Source organism: Dermacentor andersoni, chromosome 3 (genome assembly GCF_023375885.2).
Source record: "Dermacentor andersoni chromosome 3, qqDerAnde1_hic_scaffold, whole genome shotgun sequence".
Classification (NCBI taxonomy): Eukaryota; Metazoa; Arthropoda; class Arachnida; order Ixodida; family Ixodidae; genus Dermacentor; species Dermacentor andersoni.
This window is the reverse complement of record NC_092816.1, coordinates 20,964,442-20,984,687: the sequence shown is the minus strand read 5'-3', so window position 1 is coordinate 20,984,687 and position 20,246 is coordinate 20,964,442. Positions and strand designations below refer to the sequence as shown.

Below are 20,246 nucleotides of genomic sequence, written 5' to 3'. Positions count from 1 at the left end.
GACGCTCTTTCGCATTATTTTATTGCCCACCTTATCTAACCCATATCACGTGTATATGGGCACGTACCCCGGGCCCCCCTTCTGGGTACGTGCCTGTCACACTATCAATCAGGTGATAGAGAAATGTGCGGAATATAACCAACTCTTATATATAGCTTTCATTGATTACGAGAAAGCGTTTGATTCTGTCGAAACCACAGCAGTCATGGAGGCATTACGGAATCAGGGTGTAGACGAGCCGTATGTAAAAATACTGAAAGGTATCTATAGCGGCTCCACAGCCACCATAGTCCTCCATAAAGAAAGCAACACAATCCCAATAAAGGAAGGCGTCAGGCAGGGAGATACGATCTCTCCAATGCTATTAACTGCGTGTTTACAGGAGGTATTCAGAGACCTGGATTGGGAAAAATTGAGGATAAGAGTTAATGGAGAATACCTTAGTAACTTGCGATTCGCTGATGATGTTGCTTTGCTTAGTAACTGAGGGGACCAATTGCAATGCATGCTCACTTACCTGGAGAGGCAAAGCAGAAGAGTGGGTCTAAAAATTAATCTGCAGAAAACTAAAGTAATGTTTAACAGTCTCGGAAGAGAACAGCAGTTTACGATAGGTAGCGAGGCACTGGAAGTGGTAAGGGAATACATCTACTTAGGGCAGGTAGTGACCGCGGATCCGGATCATGAGACTGAAATAATCAGAATAAGAATGGGCAGAGGTGCGTTTGGCAAGCATTCTCAGGTCATGAACAGCAGGTTGCCATTATCCCTCAAGATAAAATTGTATAACAGCTGTGTCTTACCAGTACTCAGGTACGGGGAAGAAACCTGAAGGCTTACGAAAAGGGTTCTACTTAAATTGAGGACGACGCAACGAGCTATGAAAAGAAGAATGATGGGTCTAACGTTAAGAGATAAGAAAAGAGCTGATTGGGTGAGGGAACAAACGCGAGTTAATGACATCTTAGTTGAAATCAAGAAAAAGAAATGGGCATGCACGGGCAGGACATGTAATGAGGAGGGAAGATAACCGATGGTGATTAAGGGTTACGGACTGGATTCCAAGGGAAGGGAAGCGTAGCAGGGGGCGGCTGAAAGTTGGGTGGCCGGATGAGATTAAGAAGTTTGCAGGGAAGCCCGTGCGCGAGGCTCCCTTCGGCAGCTATAGCTGCCATAGTCCAGAAAACAGCTGTCTCCAGCGCAAGGAAAATTAGGTTCAGGTATAGTGTACAGGTTCCGCAGACACATATACATTTATGAGGGACGCCTTTTCAAGCGCCCGAGGCAATGCCCGAAACGCCTGAAAAGTGGCTGCTAATGTTTGTGAAGCTGTGCTGGCCAAAGCATGCAGTTAGCGTGGGGTCGACTATTTTAGCACAAGCGCTGCGCGCCGCGCCGCCGGTGGCGTAAACGCAGTGGCTTGAATGGCTTCAAACGAGCTCAGTGAACTGAATCGCCGCGAGAAAGAGTGCTGATTAGAGAAGCAAGCTACTAAGGAATTAGAAAAACTGTAACCGCTTTTCCAGCGCACCACCGTTTTCTACCACAAACAAACTAGCAACTGTTAATCAAAACCGAAACTGTGATGTAACTGGAGTACTACAAACGGCTTTTGGTTTGAAGCGAGCGTAAGAGCAGCGTCCCTGCACTGGCCCATTGTATTAACGTTGACATACCATATAATAACGAAAAGACATACTTCTGAGAACGTTGCACTGTACGACATTGATCCGCTTCTGCCGGAGCTTGGACGGAGGCTATTCGTCTTCAGCCAGTCCACGAGCCATCCGAGCAGCCAGCCAAGCCAGCGACTCCGCGATTCGCGAGCGCTGTCCTGGCGCTGCTCAATTCATCTCTGCAACCACTGGGCGGCGATGGCGGAAGGAGGTATTACGTTCGTTTACCTTTCGCTTTTTTCTTTGCTAGATATAAACGATTCGTAACTATCTTCGTGGCTCCGAGAGACGCTTGTCGTGAAAGTTTCACAGAGCGCGGGTTTGAAACTGCACGCGAATGGGCGTCAGCTACTGCGGTCACGCAAGCGTAACTTGATTCGCTTCATGTTTTCTTTCTTGGTTTGCTTTCCGGTTTTGTTTACTCAAGCTTTACAGCACGGTAAACCCAGCGCAGGAGTCAGTAGTAGCTTTATTAGTTTTAATGAATGATGCTGTGCAACAGTTGCCTCAATTCGTAGGGCTGCAAGGCCTGTCAGTTTCTGTCGATGCGCTAGGGTCCGCCTCTTGTTGGGCCAGTCTGTTGCTTATGTGCTAAACGTGTTCGGTGCGCATATTTTACTCATTATTGTCAAGGCACTTGACTGAGGGTTGCAAACCAATATACAGTCGTCCACTCGGTGGAGAATGTGTTGAAAAAGAGAGAAGTTTCACATTAGTTCAGCTGCAAAGGCGGGCGTTGCCGAGTGCAGAAGTAATTTCTTATGTAAGCGTTAAATTATTAGGTAAGTATTAGTAGTAAGTATTAAGGTAGGTAAGTATTAGGTAATTCATGGTAATTAGTGTCGCTGATGAAGCGCTACATACGCTGCTGTCTGCATGCATGACATCACCAGAGGTATAGACACCTGTACAATCCATAACACAATTACTTGTTGGCCCTTGTAAAGCTCTGTAATATATATATATATATATATATATATATATATATATATATATATATATATATATGTATGTGTGTATGTATGTATGGGAATCCTCAGCTCTATTTGATTTAGATCACACATTGTGCTAAAGTACAACCCATGTTTTTTTTTTTTTTTATTATTGAATGTGGATGTTAATATGCTTGGATTGCTTTCGTACAAAAAAAAATTTGAACTCTTGTTAGAATCAAACAGTTTGCACAGCAACATTCAGTCTGCCACCAATAAGGGAAGTTTCCAGTAGTGACAATTTTGCAAATGATGGTCTTCATCTGCTGCATTTATAGAGATCCCATGCCATTCATGTAGGTTCCTCTGTTCCATTGCCTACGTTGCTAGGTAACTGGTTATAGTTGTATGTGCACACACACTGCTACAAATGACATATTGTAGCCTGGCTGCCCACCCCCTTTGCCATAAAAGAAACAATTAAGGATCAATGATACCTCTAGTGGTGTGGCTGAAAGGTTCACTACATGCAAGGGGTTCATTGGTTTTGTAGAGCCTTAAAGATAAAAGCACACATACTATTGACAACAAGCTTTATTTGTTTTAACTTTATTGAACACCGCAGTGTAATTTGCTAGGCATATACAGAAAGGTACTGCAGCACAAAACTGCTGTTCTCTGCATTCAACATACGTCTATTAAATTTTGCTATGTATTGAATAAGCGCATAGTGTTTTGGCATAGAGAATTCCATGTTTCCGTTCATACATTACTATCACAGGGCTGTCTAGTGACAGTAGCTTTTAGTTACTGGGAGATAATTTTTGACAGTGAAAAAGTGTACACACTAGTAGTATAGTGAAAAACAGTTTGCGTTTATTTTCGTGTTCTTTCTTCTGGTGTCTATGTTTCAGTTTGAGTAAAATAGCTTTGATATTTGAGCCCCCTAAGGAAACAAACTCAATGCATAATATGCAATAAACAGGAGTGGTAAAGTGAATCACACAAGAATATTGTAAATACTAATTTGGGAAGCTTGTTTGTGACAAGGGATACTACAGTGATAGCCTAAATATTGGAGATATCAAAGCTGAAGTGGGATGTGGTTACTAGGCCTGTTGTCGAGAGTCCAGTGCATGTATATGAGCAATGCAGTGGCTAATGATTTTTTTTTTAAATAATTATGCTGAAATTGCAATTGTTGTACTTCTCCCTGATCAGATTGAAAAACTGTACTTGCTAACAGCTTGACTTGTGTTTACTCGCCACATAACTGGAGACTTATTCTTTCTATTCTCTACTATGCTTTGGTGACTATTTTACTCAAGCTTTCTGGGCGAATTCCTGTTAGTATTTTCTTGCTGTGTAGTGAGCATAAAGCTAAACATAACATCAGCTCAGGTGCATGCTAGAGCACACTCCCCTCTTGCAGTCATAACAGACAAGTGTCCAAAGATGCACTACCTTGTTACAGGGTAAAATATTCTGATAAAGTGCCTCAAGTTTTCTTTTCTTTTTCTAGTCAATTAGCTTTGTTAGCATTGCATTATCTGGACTCACCAGGGTGGCTTAGCAGCTATGGCATTGCGCTGCTAAGCATGAGGTTGCGAGATCCAATCCTGGCCACCGCAGCCGCATTTCAAGGGGGGGTGAAATGCAAGAATGCTCAAGTGCTGTGTGATGGGTGCATAGCAAAGGTACCCATGTGGTCAAAATTTCCGGATACTCTCACTACAGTGTGCCTCATAATTATATCCTGGTTTTGGCTCATAGAGCCCCACAATCTAATTTTTAAAAAATAATCTGTCAGCCATCAGCTACAATTGCTTTTACTTGTAAAACTGTCGCATCCTTTTCAGAGGTGGCCAAACTCCAGCGCCATTTGTCCCTACTACGTGAAGAGTATGTTAAGCTTCAGGCACGCCATGCAGACGTTGAGAGGAAATACAATGTGGCTGTGGCAGCATCCGGCAGTGCAGGCTCAGACAGCTTTGTCTCTCGCCTGCTCAAAACCGTGGCGAGTCTGTTTGACCAGGAGCTTTACAGGTATATGTCATAGATATTACCTTTTGTAGTATGCTTTGCACTATTGTCATCCAGCGCAAGCATGCTATGATTTTAGTGCAAAGTTGTTCCACCTTTATATTGATACAGAGAGAGTCTGGTGATCTTTTGGCATTTGACACTGTATATGTGGCAGATATCCTGTTGTTCAGTAGATTTTCTAGAATCACTTCTTGTGACATGACGTAGCTAAGGCTCATGCAAGGAATCTGGACACTTATCACAACATGATTTGCAAGTAAAGTGGTGTTTCGGTAGATGAGGCACATAAATTTGTAAACCTAGGTCTGCGAGTCACAATGCTTCTGTGGAGGCAGCTGATTAGTGCAAAACTCTGGCTGACTTGCATACTGTCAAATGTTTGCCCACTTGAACCCATCAGATTTGTATACTACAAGAAAGATTCTCGGGGAAACACAGTGACACAAATTAAATACCTTGGTTTAATGTACTCTAGAGATAAATTTATTGTCAAATTTCAATTTTTTTTTTCAAGGCACTGTTATTGTAACAGTGTTCCTTTTTTTAATTTTTGGGACCAGTCTAAAAAGGTAATGGCAAGAAATAGTACGGCATGGCAAAGGCTTTGTTGTGCATGGTGACGTTATCATGCATGATGTCAGGATATTTATTGGTAATATAAAAGATCTTTCACACAGTCACACGGGCCTGGTTGTCAAGTTTAGTTGCAGACTAAGTTGCAAAATTCTTTACATGAAGGTCTGACTGCAAAAAAAGCACTGAGCTTGCTTCAGTTATTCTTTTTTCTTTTTTTCAGTGACCTGACAGTTCAACTGAATGGCAAGTCAGTACGAGCTCACAAGTTTGTCTTGTCTTGCCGGAGCCAAACATGGGGAGTAGGAAACCTGGCTGATGTTGACACATTAGACTTGACAGGTTAGATTTGTCTCTCTGTCCAGAACCATCTATCATTGCTCTGTGCACACATTCGTAGTGTGGGTCTTGCTCAGCTCTGCTTCATTATGTTGATAATTATACAATATGTTGATAAGAGTGCAGGAGAGGCTTCTCCTCAAGAGTCGTGATGTGCCTACCCTTTGTCCTTGCCTGTGCTTCAAGAAATAGTTCCTTTATAGGTCACACTGGCATGGTGAGGAAGTGTATCAGTAGTTCATAAGTAATGAGAACATCATGCTCATGCATCACATGCAAAGCAGCCAAGATCTGCAGCTTTGGGGATGAAGACAACTTACAGTGCAAACAGGCAGTTTAATAAAAGATTAGGCGAGGGGCCTCCCTAAACTTCTCTCACCAGAGTACCCCCCAGTCCATTCTTATCCCTCCCCTACTTTCCCTCCCATCCCCCAGAGTATGGTATTTACTTGCATAATGATTGCACTTGCATAATGACTGCACCCCTGAATTTTGTCGTCAAAATTCAATTTTTTTCTTTCCTGTGTCGCACCCCGAACTTGCCGCAGTGATATGTCATGTGTCGAGTCTAGCTAATGATGATCGCGCTTGCCATCTGTCGAATGCTACGCGAACTACTCTTCAAGACACACCAAGCGGTCTGCACACACCAAACATTCTTAAGCAGATGCCCCACTTTATTCCTTTCATCACTTTCTACACTTCCATGAAAAAAGAAAAAAGCTACAACCAAACTTGCCTTGGCTTTATTATTTGTAGGCTTTATAATGGTTGTGGTCAACAACAACAAAAGAGGCACCTTTTGATTCTTCTCGTCTGCACTCGTGGGCACGCAACAAATCACGAGTGGCAACAATAGTAGCCATGATTACATTGATACATTAGAAGTGTACCCTATTCATACGCCAACACTTGTAACACAACTAAGACATTTGCCCACCTTTAGTGGAAACGTGCCGTATTAGGATAGTAGTGAAGACAAATGCTGCAGTTTCAGCAGCATACCCGCCATGTGTTTCTATGTCACTGACAGCTAAGCATGCCCATCTCTATTTCTGTCCCCTCAAAGCGTACATGGCTACATTATTGCCGCAGACTTGCCGATATTAACGATATTATTAATTACTGATATGGAAGAAACTATTTCAATGCACGTAATGTACTCTCGAAAAGAAAACAAATCGCGTTCGGCGGGTTCGACTTGCTCCGCCGGCCGTCATTTTTGTTTTGGTGTCCCGCACTGTTACAGCGGCAGCCACCTGTTTGTTGACCTGTTGTCATACAACAGAAAATGCGGGATGAAAAAAACTTTTTTCTTTTCGCAGGAAATTTAACCCACGTAATGATCGCACCCCTGAATTTGGGGCAATTTTTTTTACAAAAAAGTGCAATCATTGTGCGAGTAGATATGGCAGATGCATATCACCCAAGAAGAATATGCACCATGGAAGGCTGTATGGACTGGCTAATTCCTTTACACTAAAATTTTGGGCTCACACTTGGCAAACACAATGCACCTCCGCCAGAGTGAGTAGTTTCACAACACTGCTCGGGCAAAGCAGTGTTGTGAACATGGATAACTAGGAGAAGGAAGGCGAGGGAGAATTGGTGCATTGATTCGCTGATGCATGCACTTCCCTTTGAGCGACATTTGCCTTTGCATTCTTGGCCTATCACCGAGTTTTCTGATACTTATGTGATCCGTTGTGCTGCCTTTCTGTTTTGTGCACAATGTTTGAGTAACACTGTAGCCCATGCTGAAGCCTCGTTTGCTTACCTCCCAGACATCCAGCCAGATGTGGGCTTGGTATTGCTTCGCTGGGTTTACACAGACCAGATGGAGTCAGGGCTTCAGGACAGCTTTCTGTTGGATTTGATGAAGACTGCCAAGCGGTTCTCTCTGGACAGCCTTTTGAGCAGGTGCTGGTTTCACACTGTTATTTGCCTGCCTCAGGCACAGAATCAGTCTTCACTAACCTGCATGGTGTGCTAATTTATTTTGTGACTTTTTTTGATGTAGCTTTATTGCATATAAGAGAATCTGTACCAGTGAGTATTAAGTGCATTTCTCATAATGCATTTTGTCATCCATGAAGCCATTCTAGCTTTTACAAAACTGATCTTATGGAAGGATCACTTTAGTATTTGCTTATTTGGGCTATTAATTCACACCATAGTATGCTACCGTAGTTGTCCTCTGGTCATAAGATAATTGTGCACCACTACAAGGTATGTTTAGCAGACATGTGCCAATATTTGTTCCTGTTGTTACATGGTGACTTATAAGATGGCAATGAAGACAATGTGTACTGCTCAGCACCATTCCCACTTGCTGTGCACCAGGGTTTCCGGCCAATGCTGTTCTTTTCTTGGTTACAACAATGAACATTGCTTCTACATTTACCAATAAAAATATGAGCGACTAGTACAAATTCTTGGTCTGTATCTCGTGCAAATTAATTTTGCAGGTGTGAAGAAGCCCTCATGTCATCTGTGAATGTCAAGAATTGTGTAAGATACTACCAGCTGGCTGATGAGATTGGTGCTCATAACTTGCAGCATCACTGTTCTGAACTCATTTCTAATCATTGGGTTAGTAAACATTTTTCTGCTGAAGAGTTAAAAAGCTGTCTTTCTTTTATCCCAATCTCTCTTGTCGTCATCTGAGCACCTCTATAATGCTAGCAGAAACCTTGTTTGCAGTAAGCATATGCAGGCATGCCATGTTGTAGTACAGTTGAACCCACTTATAATGATCTGTCAGTTGTAATGACCAGATTTCAGTGCATTTGCAATTTTTCGGCCCCGACTATACAACAATGCATTCTACTGTGTACGCCATTACTCTATGTCAAGTATGAACGTCACCAACTAGCCCAAGTTTCCCTACTATATACATATTTCTATATACACCACTAGTGAGCTTTTTGTAATGGGAGTTCTTGCTAATCATTGTGCTATTTGGTTGAATAAAACATTGATAGCCAAAATGTAATAACCTTTTTATTCATTTTATTTGGAACATTGACATGAAATTAATGTTCAACTAATTGCTGAACATATATTATGCATGACGCCATAGGCGCAGACTGCGGGGGGCTCCGGGGCCCGAGCCCCCTTCTAAGATTTGGGAAGGGGGACTCAGCCCCCCCCCGTCCGGCCGATGTTGAGGCCCTCTCCCCTCCCGCACACACACACATAAAGTTCCATTACCAGGGCTTTGTCACCCACATCATTTGAGGTTTCTTTTGACTTTCCTCGACCTTTTCACTTGAAATTTTATTAAGGCTAATAGCTTACTGCATCGTTATTGACGCAGACGTGCACAGCTTTTAATTCATACTTTTGCTTTACTTCTGCAAATCCTGACAAATGGAGGACATGCGCATTAGAACCAGCGGTGGCTGCCTCATCCGTATTTTCTCACTTAAACATTGTTTTAAATTTCCACTGTAAACACTATGAAAATATACCATGTATTTAAATATACACACAGGACAAAGCTTATTATATTTTTGAGAGATGGACGTAGCAAATTAAATATTATTTCTTAAGCTATGGATAGCCTATGTCTAGAGAATTAATATGTTGCTGTATATTCATCACGCTTCAAATTGCTTTGCATGCTTTTTTGACCATGAAAGAAAGCCTATAGACTTCAGCGACCCCTTCGCCAGAGTCTCATCAATGGCGTGTGAAATGCACGTGAATGCTGTGTGTCTCAGTATCGCTTCTCTTTCCAGGAAGCGTCTCAGTATCTCTTCTCTTTCCAGTAAGCAATGTTAACGACTTACGAAAAAAAGACATTTCTAATAATTTAGAATGTTTATTAGGGATGGAAACGTCGTCACTTGCATTCAGAGGTCATAAATATATACAGGGTGTCCCAATTAACTATGATGCACCAAGATTAGAAAAAAGAGCAATGCGTTACTCAAAGAAAACCTAGTGCATATTATTCACAGTACAGTGGAGTAGCTGCCAGTAATCTTTTGCTAGTGAGATTCAGGTAGGTAATTGTAAATAATTATCTAACTCGAGACACACTAGCCTAATTATCAAAGTGTCAAAGAGGCATTTGAAGACACTGCCAAGGGACATCTAACGGCAGTATATTCAATAACGTAATAATTGCGTACTCATTCTTTTTAGACATAAATAAACCCCGCAAAATGTGGAGAATACCACGTGACTGCACTGCCACCCGTATCATAATGCGGCACCCTCAAACAGGCTCCTGCTGAGTTATGCAGAACGAAATAAAGGAAAGAAAGAAAAACATCGAGATCGAGCTAGTACCTTATCTTCCGTGCCCCGGCTGAAGTAACACGTCGCATTTGGTGTTAGTTGGAAACAAGCTGTGATAGCTTTTGTCTGGTGCGTGGATGCTCTTTTTTTTTTCCCCACAAAATCTATCGCCACAACAGCGAATTGACATCGTCAGTGCAAAGGTATAAAGGTGCGTTTCGTTTCGACCCAGTCACGTCTTTCTCTGATGAGCAGAAGGGAAACATGACCCTTGCCTTGGGATCTGTAAATGGCAACAAAGACCGCAAATATATCAGTCATGGAAGTGTGGCGGTAGACCAAACGCATCAACTATCGTCCGAAATTATGAAAACCTGAGACAAACCGGCAGCTTCCAGAAACAGAAGCGGAGGACTCCATCTTTGAGTCCTAGCCTACGCACAGATGTTCTAGCATTGATGGCCTCAAACCCTCATGCTAGCGTGCGGGACGTGGCCGCCCAGGCACCAATTTCCAAGTCATCAGTTTGGAGGACTCTAAATAATGGCTTTTCACCCGTACCACCTTAACCAGCACCAATGCTTAGAAGATAGGCACCTGTAGAATTATCTAGATTTCTCGAATTGGGTCCTCACAAAAGCCGATGAGTCACTGGCCATTTTGAGCAGCATCATGTGCACAGATCAAGCAAATTTTCACAGAAATGCCTAGGTAAATTTGCATAATGAACACTATTGGAAAGGACTGCAAACCACACTGGGCAAAGCATAATCTGCACTAGTACCAGTGGTCGCTCAACGTGTGGTTCTGAATTTACGTGGGTGCTATAATCAGTCCAATCTTGTTCGATCACACACTGACTGGACAGCGTTACCTGAACGAAATCCTTGAAGGAATGGTGGATGAGTTTCTCAGCGAAGTCCCGCTGTCACGCCTTCCACTTCTATGGTATCCGCAGGATGGGCACCCGCACACAGCAGCAGCCGAGCACGAAACTGCCTGGATGCAGCTTTTCATGCGCAATAGACTGGAAGGCACAAGCCTATAATTTGGCCGGCTAGGTCACCTGACCTCTCTCCAATCGATTTCTTTTTTTGGAGTTATGTGAAGGATCGTGCTTACATGATTGAGATGGACATCAGATTAGTTCAAGGCGAGGATAACAGATGTCTGCCGTAGAATTCCAGTGCCGGTCATCAATAACGCCTCTGAAGATGTGATAAAACGGACGCAGTACTGCATAGCTGCAAAAGGAGACCTATTCGAACACATTCTCTAGGCTGGTGTTCAACGGAGCTTACGAATTCATAGATAATAAGGGCGCACTGAATTCTGAAATTTTTTTTCCAGGCATCCTGGTTGCCAATTCGGCTCATTTAGAAGTGTTATGTTTACTTTCTTGAACGCATTGGTTTTGCCTTTCCTCTATACGTTGGTCGCTTCCCTGTCTGTTTATTTTGCTTTTATTTTTTGACATGAACCTGTTTTTGTAGCACGTATACACTTTCATGAAAAATAAAATGGTCACTTTAATTTGGCTTTGGTCTGAAGCAAGTTTCTGGCGCGAAATATAGCTTTGTGTGCACTCTTTCGATGCGGTGGGAGCAAAGCCGGGATTTTGAAACATTCAGTGCCTATTACATTGCTTTTTGCATTTCGTGCGCCATCAGAGCGGCGCTTTGGCTGCATTATCAAGGGCTTTTGTTATCAATGTGATCAGTTGACCTTGAAAGACTGATAATAGGTGTAACTTAGAAATGAGAGGAAGGATTAGCTGCAAAGCCGCACGACCTGCTCTTGGTGCTCCTTCCCTACCATTATCAAGGTGATGTGCTGTCTGTTCGGGTTTGTGACAGGCGGTGCAGTTGCTTTCAGTCAGCTAATTTGAGAGCACGGCTTTATGATATGGGTAGGAGCACACTCACGTGGTATTTTTCATACTTCATGAGGTTACTCTGCTAGTCGGAAAAAGTTGTGCGCAATTAGTACGCCGCTGAAAACACGATTGTTATTACGCGGTTGTTACACGCGGTTGTTATTTTGGGGTGCCTACAAATGCCTCATTGACACTTTGAAAATTAGATCAGTACTTCTCGAGTTAGATAATTAATTGCAATTACCGAATTAAATCTCATTAAGGAAAGAATTACTGGTGGCTACTCCACTGTACTGGAAACAATATGCACTAGGTTTTCTTCGAGTAACACAACTGCTCTTCTTTATAGTCTTGGTGCATGAGAGTTGAGGAACTCTAATTCACTCAGTAACCGAAATTAGCCAAGCCAGATTGACTCTAAATTAGACTCGGCAGCAGTCATGTGCAGCAGCGCTGATACTCGGGCTCGCAGAAAAAAAAGAGAGAAAGACAGAGATGCTGCAGTTTCACCGGAAAGGCGAAGCAGTATCAGTGATAGGCAAGTATGCTACAATTACACAAAGGAAGATTACACCACCGAGAGGACTCAGGCTGAGAAATTGAACTGTCTCCTATTATGATGTCTTGTGAAGTGACACATATAATGGCGTCACTTCAGAGCTCAATTCTTCGAGGTCACACGAAGTTTCTTGAAGTGCAAGAAATATATATATATATATATGTGTGTGTGTGTGTGGGGAGGGTTTGGAAAGCTGGTCGCCCCCCCCACCCCGGAAAAATGAGAACTCTCCGCCTGTGTTTTTAAAACACGGATCTTTTGAGCTGCCCCACTTAAAAACATGGCAATGTACATGTTCACTTTCCTATGGACTGAGTGCTTCATTCTATCATACTTGGTAGATCACTGTTTAGATAAGAGAATGCTAACTATTGCAACTTAAGTTCATGCTGTCCACCCTTGCACTTGTTACCTCAGGAGTACTACAAAGAGTGCTGAAATTTCGATATAGCAGTACACCATTTGTGTAGCCTTCCTCCACTGGTAATGTAGACATCCTGGGGGTATTTCTTTCCTTTCACATTTTTGAAATGGTGCTATCCATTATTCTGTGAAGTTTAACTGGTGAGCAGCACATTACGATTCCTGACTATTTGTACCATTCCTCCTCTTCATGTAGAATGACTTTGGAAGTGAAGATTTTGCCCACATGAGTGCACCTCTCCTGTACACCATGTTTAAGGCAAAGACACGCTACCCCCTGCACACAGCCATTAGAACTCATCGAGAAGATGTTGTCTTCCTGTACCTCATTGAATTTGATTCACTGGTAAGTCATTTAGCTGCCACACATTGTACTAAAAATTAAATTCAGCAATCTTGCTTGTCTGAGAAATGTTGCCAACTAGCCAGAGTGTATTGCTTGGGAGTTAGCATAGTTTAGAGTTCTGATGGTTATCTGATATGCAAGCTGGGGCTCCAGAATGTAGTCTGTTGTATGCATATGCTTGAATATATATCAATTTTTTTCTGATGCCGTGGTCTCCAAACTTTCGCCCACGACTGTACATAGTGGATGTAATTCCTATATTTTGTTCCAGTATGGTATTGTTTTGTCTTTTGTGTGTATTCATATCGGCTTGATGTATTTGACATATTTAAGTGAAGCTGGTATTGCCTCACTCATGTCAGCATCGGTGTTGGTGTTGCCATACGAAAAAACCAAAGCCGCACAGAAATAAAAAATTGCTTGTTGGGCTGCGGATTCAAACTACCAACCTCAGAGTTTCGAGACCACCACGCTAACCAATTCAGCCACTATCGGTACATCATACGTGCCCCTTAAAGCGGGGATTTATATGCCTGAAGAAGTAGATGCAGCGCAAGGTGCGAGCCAATCACAGGCATTTCCCTCCAGAGGAGGGAAAGGGTGTGATCGCATGTTTGCCCATTGTTTCCCGTCAGTTCAGGCCCGACAGTCAGATGGGATGGCCGCATTTGGTTCATTCTGCTGAAGAGAAGGCCGCGTTGAAGGAACAGCAGCGGGAACAGGCCGCACATTAAGCGTTCGGCTGAAGGACAGGTGGCATTTGATGAACACCGCTGCGAACTCTCTCGAGAAAGTGCTCGTCATTGACATGCCGACCTCGCCGTGAGGAAGCACAAAGCCGATGCGTTACAACAGTGAAGACCCACGGATTCCGAGCTTCGCTTGCACGCCTCTTCACAGTAGTGGAAGGGCGGTCAACTTTCTGTCTTTAGCTCATATATTGTTTATATAGTCGAGTCCTCAACTAATAGTGTGATGGCTTATATTTTACTCTTTTCACATTACAACTGCTAATTACATTACTACAAATAATTTGTAAAGGAGGTTCCATTACTGTTACAGTGAAACCTCGTTAACCCGTAGTTTGCCGGAGCTCGGAAAAGGTATGTACTAAATGGTAGTACTGCTTAACCGAAATAGCACGAGATTGCCCACTTACCTGTCAAAAATGGAACTCAGGGAGACTGCGATGAAAGGGCACATACATGCAGTATTTACACCGCGCGACAAAAGCGTGTTATTTTCGTTTTATGCCGCGGCAGCCTAGCAGCGATAACAGCAGCCTTAACCTTACTGAAGCTATGAGCCAGCTTTTCAGCCAGCCCCCTCTTCTCAGCAAACACTTGCATGGCAGATTCCTCGTTGGCATTGCATATTCTCCGTAAACGGCCGCGGTAGCGCTGCAGAAGTCGCGGGGTGCCTTTTTCATTGTGGGATGCTGTTCTCATCACAACGAGTGCACTCATGAGGTTGACATAGCACAACAGCTTCTGCCACTGTCAGGCCTGACTCGCACCCGGGCTGTCGCTTTCTGTGTCGTCCTCATCACTGTAGTTAGGCGACACTTCGGCAACAGAGGCAATGATGGCGAAAAGTCGAGCCTCGTAGCTAATATCTTTTCGCGGTCACAGCAGCGCTGCCAAGCAACTTCTTCGCATTCCAAATGCCACACAGCGTAGTCAACGGCAGATCCCTGTCGCTTGCCAGCGCCGAGTTCTTTGTGTCATGTTTGATTGCACAAACAATTTCCAATTTTTCTTCTATGCTGAGCACCCGGTGTTTTTTTATACGAGCTTCGGCATGACACGAGTCCTTGCTTGCACGACGCCAAAATGATGTTGATGTGGCTTCTCACACAAACGCACAGGGCGCTTGGAGGCTGTTGTTCCGATCTCTGAGGCTTGTTGTTCCGACGGACTGCCCGATGGGGACGACGCGCTGCCGTAATTGCACGACAAAAAGTGGAAACACTATGTGTTAACTTATACATACGCAATAAGCTAGTACGCTTTATGCGGATACAAAACGCATTATGTTCACTGGCCACTGAGTCAGAGATTTGACCTTACTACTTTTAAAACAAAGTGCTGTTTAAGCGGGTATGGTTTAACAAGGTTTTACTGTGCTGTCTTTGGAACCTCCTCCAGTATATTACTATACGGGGCGTTTCAGCAGACACTTTCAAAAATTTTTAAACATTGCCTGTGGCAAATAGCACAATTCTAGTGCATGAACTGGTTCACTGGAAGAGGCGGACATTACTTGCAAAGAAATTAAAATGCACAATCAGCTAATTAACAAAAATCACTAATTAAGTTTGTAACTAATTACCCTATGGTACATATTGCAAGGCCTATCCACTTGAAAAGAATTCTGTGGCTGACGCCATTTACTGGATATGCGCCGTTGAACTTGTGGTAAAAATGCACTATTGTTCCACTTACTTTTTTAACATAACGTCGTTTTATGCATTGACGCACAAAGTAACTGGAACGCCAATGCATTTCTCCATAAAGTTCTGGAATTAATATCTCGTAACTGGCGTCATCCTGAGAATTCGTTCCCAGTGGATCCACCCTAACTCCTTGGCTAAAATTTGTAAATTGCATGTGCCATAACGTAATTAGTTAGAAATTTAATTAGTGAAGGTTTGTTAATTAGTCAATTATGCATTTCAAATTTTTTGAGCAAGTAATGTTTTGCTTTTTTGAGTAGACCAGCTCATGGACTAGAATTGTGCTATCTGCCGCTGGTAATTTAAAAAAATGTTTGAAAGGGTTCGTTGAAACATTAGGTATATTGTAACATACAAGTTGCATTAAAAACTGAATTCTGATTCTGATGCCTTCAAACCTGGAAAGTACTTTAAAAGTTCGCCGACGGTTAACATACTCCCTAATGTGAAATTTGAGGGCAGCTGTATAGATGTTTTCATTTTGCAATATACTGGCTTGCGCAGACAATCTGCCTTGTGCGGCATGTTGAAAATGGAGCTAAGTGTAGCATGACTGCCTCACTAATCGAGAGATCACAAGAGGCAGCACATTGTCGATAGGTGGGGGCTGAGATTCACACCAGCCGGCGCAGACAGACCTCTGCTCATGCAGCATTTTGTTTCCATAAATGGTATGGGTGGTGTCATCGGTGAACAGACAATGCGCGCTACTCTGGCGTCATCTTGTAGCCATCATTGCTGCAAAGCCCGTCTTGCACAGCACTACGCTTCTCATGCTTCCGCTTTCTTCCTCGTGGTTCCGCTGCACCCTCCTTCTCCACTTTGCTCCTTGTGCGCTCTTCGCTATTGCCGTCTTTCATCCATGCTATGCGTTCGCTCTTTCATCCTTTGCTGTGCTCGTTCGCTTGGTTACGAGGACACCGAGGGACATCACTGACGCTCACCGCAAGAATGGGCGCCTATGAGCTGCATTCTAATAAATAAACAAAGCTTTTGAAGTGTGATAAATCCCAGCGAGCCAAATTGTTTCAGAACCTTCCGCTATGGAAACTATGGAGAAATGAAAACCCATCAATTAACCTTGACTTCTGCCCACCCAGCTGCCTGGCAAGCTGAATGAACTCGATGACACCGGCCAGCTGCCCCTGGACCTGGCCTTGTCTTCTCGTCAGGAGAGCATTGCCACTACATTGCTCAACCATCGAGCTGATGTGAATGCCACAGATTTCAAGGGTCACACTCTGCTGCACAAGGCCATCGAAAGGGGTGTGTGTACTGCGGTGTGTGCTTGGAATGCGGTGTTGCCTGAAGGGAAATAGTAGCTGAACATCCCATTCACCTGCCATTTAATTCTGTCCATTGGAATTTTATTGTCAGCATAGTTTCTTTTTTCATCACCATATTTAAATGTGGGCAGCAGTGAAAATTTTTCATTTTGTTTAGCCCCTAAATGTTGGCAGCATGCCTGAAACTTCTACAATACCATATTTATTCAAATATAAGGTGAGGTTTTTATCCCAGAATCCTTAGCCTTGAAGTCTTATATTGTTTTATATGCAGATTTATAAGCAAGAAACAGCAAAGTGGAATGCGGGCTGTATGCAAATTCTGCCTTTAAGTGTGGCTTTATAGCATCGCGAGCTGCAATGCCATGAAGCCACACTATCTCGTGTTGCAACAATTTGCACTGAATGAAATGTGTCAAAACTTACTGCCAAAATGCCCAACCCGAAGACGCTGGTGAACTAGACTGAAATTGAGGAGCACAAACGTAAGCTTGCTGAAGCCGCGAAAACAGTGTGCATCTCTGGTCACTCAAGCCTTACCAGCTCGGCATGTCGGCATCTCATGCCGCAATGATTCACGAAATGCTTCGCATTACGTAGATGTCAACCAGTTAGTTGAGCCTGCCAATTTTTTTAGTGACTATAGATTGCACATTCTCCCTGTTAATACGTTCTTTGGTGTACATTTTTTCTAACATGCGAACGAGGTTCTACTGTAATCGAATAAATATGGTATTTCTTTTGCAAGATCTAAGGCATTTGTTTCCAATACAAGTGCGAGCATTACACTTCGCTATTTTAGCAACTTCACCTATGAATTTTCACTCTTTATATTAAATTCATTTCTGCATTTTATACATCAGAAATGCAGGGAACATGGACAAAAAGTTGTGTCAATTGACAAGCTTGATGGGATCCCTGTACTGTTACAGTCAATGGCAGCACAGCAGTGGTTGTTATCAGTATTAGAGCATCATACATTATTACAAAAACTGCAATTCTAGTGAAAATGTAAAATCACCTCTTGTCGAATGCAAAAAAATGTGAACAGGTAAAGAACATACGTATAGTGAAGTATGAAAGAAAAAAGAAAGGCAACCACATTTAACAAATTCAGAACAAACCGGTAGGGGTACATGATAATGTATTAACAAAACTACTAGAAACTGCTTAGAAAGTAACATTTAACATCACTATGCGTCATATTGAGGACATATATGTCGCAAGAAATTAATTCACTCAAAAGTCTGCTTAACTGATATTCTAATCTGTTAGAGCCATAATTAGCACTACAGAAAGGTTCTAGCCAGGTTGTCCTGCTCTGGAAACTGTACACTTTTTCTCAAGCGCTCCTTAGCTTGCACAGGGACATAAATGAGGTGTTATTATATGTGAGACTCATTTTGTAACGGAGCAATTATCAGTTCTTATAGAGCTGCTCAAAAAGTGATATGCTGTACCTAATAAATAGATTATGTGATGGTGAATCCCAAGGAACATCTGCAATTTGACGGAGAGCTTTTTCTGTAATCTATGAATCTTATCTATATTTATGTCCAGCGTCGTACCCCATGCTAACGAGCACTAATATACTTGGGCGGAAAAAAGTGAGTTGTACACTAAGAGCTTCAGTTTCTCAGGTAATACATACCGGCAGTTGCACAGCATCCCAGCTATTTTAGCGAGATTATGAAGAATACTTTTAATTTGATAATTCTAGAGTAAGTTTTCGTTGAATATTACGCCAAGGACTTTAGTTCCTGACACTGAATCAATTCTATTAGAACAGATTTTAAGATTAAAATTAAAGTGTATATGTTTTTGGTATGGCGTAAACAAAATTGTTTTTGTCTTTGTAGTATTGATTTGCTGTGTATTTGCTATACTCCAGTTATTTAATTTATTGAGGACAATGTTTGCATTAAGGGAAAGATTACAATGTTATCAGAATAGCTTGTGTCGTCTGCATAGATTGTGAATGAAGCCTGTTTTGTTATGTTTACAATATCATTAATATACAGATTAATAATAGGAGTCCTAACACACTGCCCTGAGGAACACCTGCTTTCACAGTTTGGTTGCTAAGAATTCATTTATTGCCACAGTTTGCTTTCTATTCGTTAGGTATGACGTCATAAAATTCAAGGCCAAGCCACGAAATCTGGAACGCTCCAATTTTGCTTATAATTGCAGGTGATTTAATTAATCAAAAGCTTTTGGAAAATCAACAAAAATTTCTATAATTAGTTGTTTGCCTTCAAAAGCCCTAATGATCATTTCTTTTCGCTTTAGCAGTGCTAATTGTGTGGACAGCCCCTTCCTGAAACCATACTGAGAAGGTGATATCAACAAGTGTTTCTCACAAAAAGAACTCGTACGCGTAAAAATAATTTTTCAAACCCTTTCAAATACAGGTAGCACTGAAATTGGTCGGTAATTGCACAGGTCGGTTTTATCCCCAGATGTAAAGACTACTTTAGCCCGCTGCATATTATCCAGAAATGTTCCGGATACCAATGACACATTAAAGATATGTGTAAGGACAGATATAATATTTTCCACAACAAACTTAATTGGTTGAATTCTAAGCCTGTCAATGTCTCTCACTTTGCTATTATTCAGTACTATCAACACCGAATGAACCTCGTATTCACTTGTTGGATTCAACAATGCACTGTCTTTGTTCACCACGTTGTTCACCACCATATTTGATCAGCACCAAACAAAGATAGTGCATTGTTGACCATCGCAGGGAGAGGCCTTTGTCCTGCAGTGAACATAAAATAGGCTGATGATGATGATGATATCAGCATCATCAGCCCATTTTATGTTCACTGCAGGACAAAGGCCTCTCCCTGCGATCTCCAATTACCCGTGTCCTGTGCCAACTGATTCCAACTAGCACCCGCTAACTTCCTAATTTTATCACACCACCTGTTCTGCCTAGTCCAGCAGTTATCTAACCTGCGCATTACATGGCTGGCCCAGCGCCATTTTTTTCTCTCAATGTCAATTAGAATATCGGCTATACCCGTTTGCTCTCTGATCCAAACCGCTCTCTTTCTGTCTTTCAAGGTTATGCCTAGCATTCTTCGTTCCATCGTTCTTTGTGCGGTCCTTGTTCTCAAGCTTCTTTGTCAGTCTCCAAGTCTCTGCCCCACATGTCAGCACCGGTAAAATGCACTGATTGTACACCTTCCTTTTCAATCATAATGGTAAGATTCCAGTCAGGAGCTGACAATTTCTGCCGTATGTGATCCAACCCATTTTTATTCTTCTATGAATTTCCTTCTCATGATCAGGGTTCCCTGTGATTAATTGACCTAGGTAAACGTACTCCTTCACACTCAAGAGGCTGACTGGCGATCCTGAACTCTTGTTCTTTTGCCCAGTTATTCATCATTATCTTTGTCTTCTGCATATTAATCTTCAACCCCACTCTTACACTCTCTCTGTTAAGGTCCTCAATCATTTGTTGTAACTCATC

The 20,246-nt window shown here is 42.4% G+C and overlaps 1 protein-coding gene across 1 annotated transcript in view; it reads left to right on the top strand.

Moving 5' to 3' along the window:
* Positions 1-1,773: 1,773 nt before the first annotated feature.
* Positions 1,774-20,246, top strand: part of LOC126519291 (rabankyrin-5) — a 61,947-nt gene continuing 43,474 nt past the window's right edge. The window contains exons 1-7 of the mRNA XM_050168924.3: positions 1,774-1,887; positions 4,468-4,654; positions 5,451-5,569; positions 7,351-7,486; positions 8,035-8,158; positions 12,869-13,018; positions 16,574-16,739. Coding sequence (XP_050024881.1) covers positions 1,875-1,887; positions 4,468-4,654; positions 5,451-5,569; positions 7,351-7,486; positions 8,035-8,158; positions 12,869-13,018; positions 16,574-16,739 — 895 coding nt within the window. The 5' untranslated portion in view covers positions 1,774-1,874. The remainder of the gene's footprint in view (positions 1,888-4,467; positions 4,655-5,450; positions 5,570-7,350; positions 7,487-8,034; positions 8,159-12,868; positions 13,019-16,573; positions 16,740-20,246) is intronic.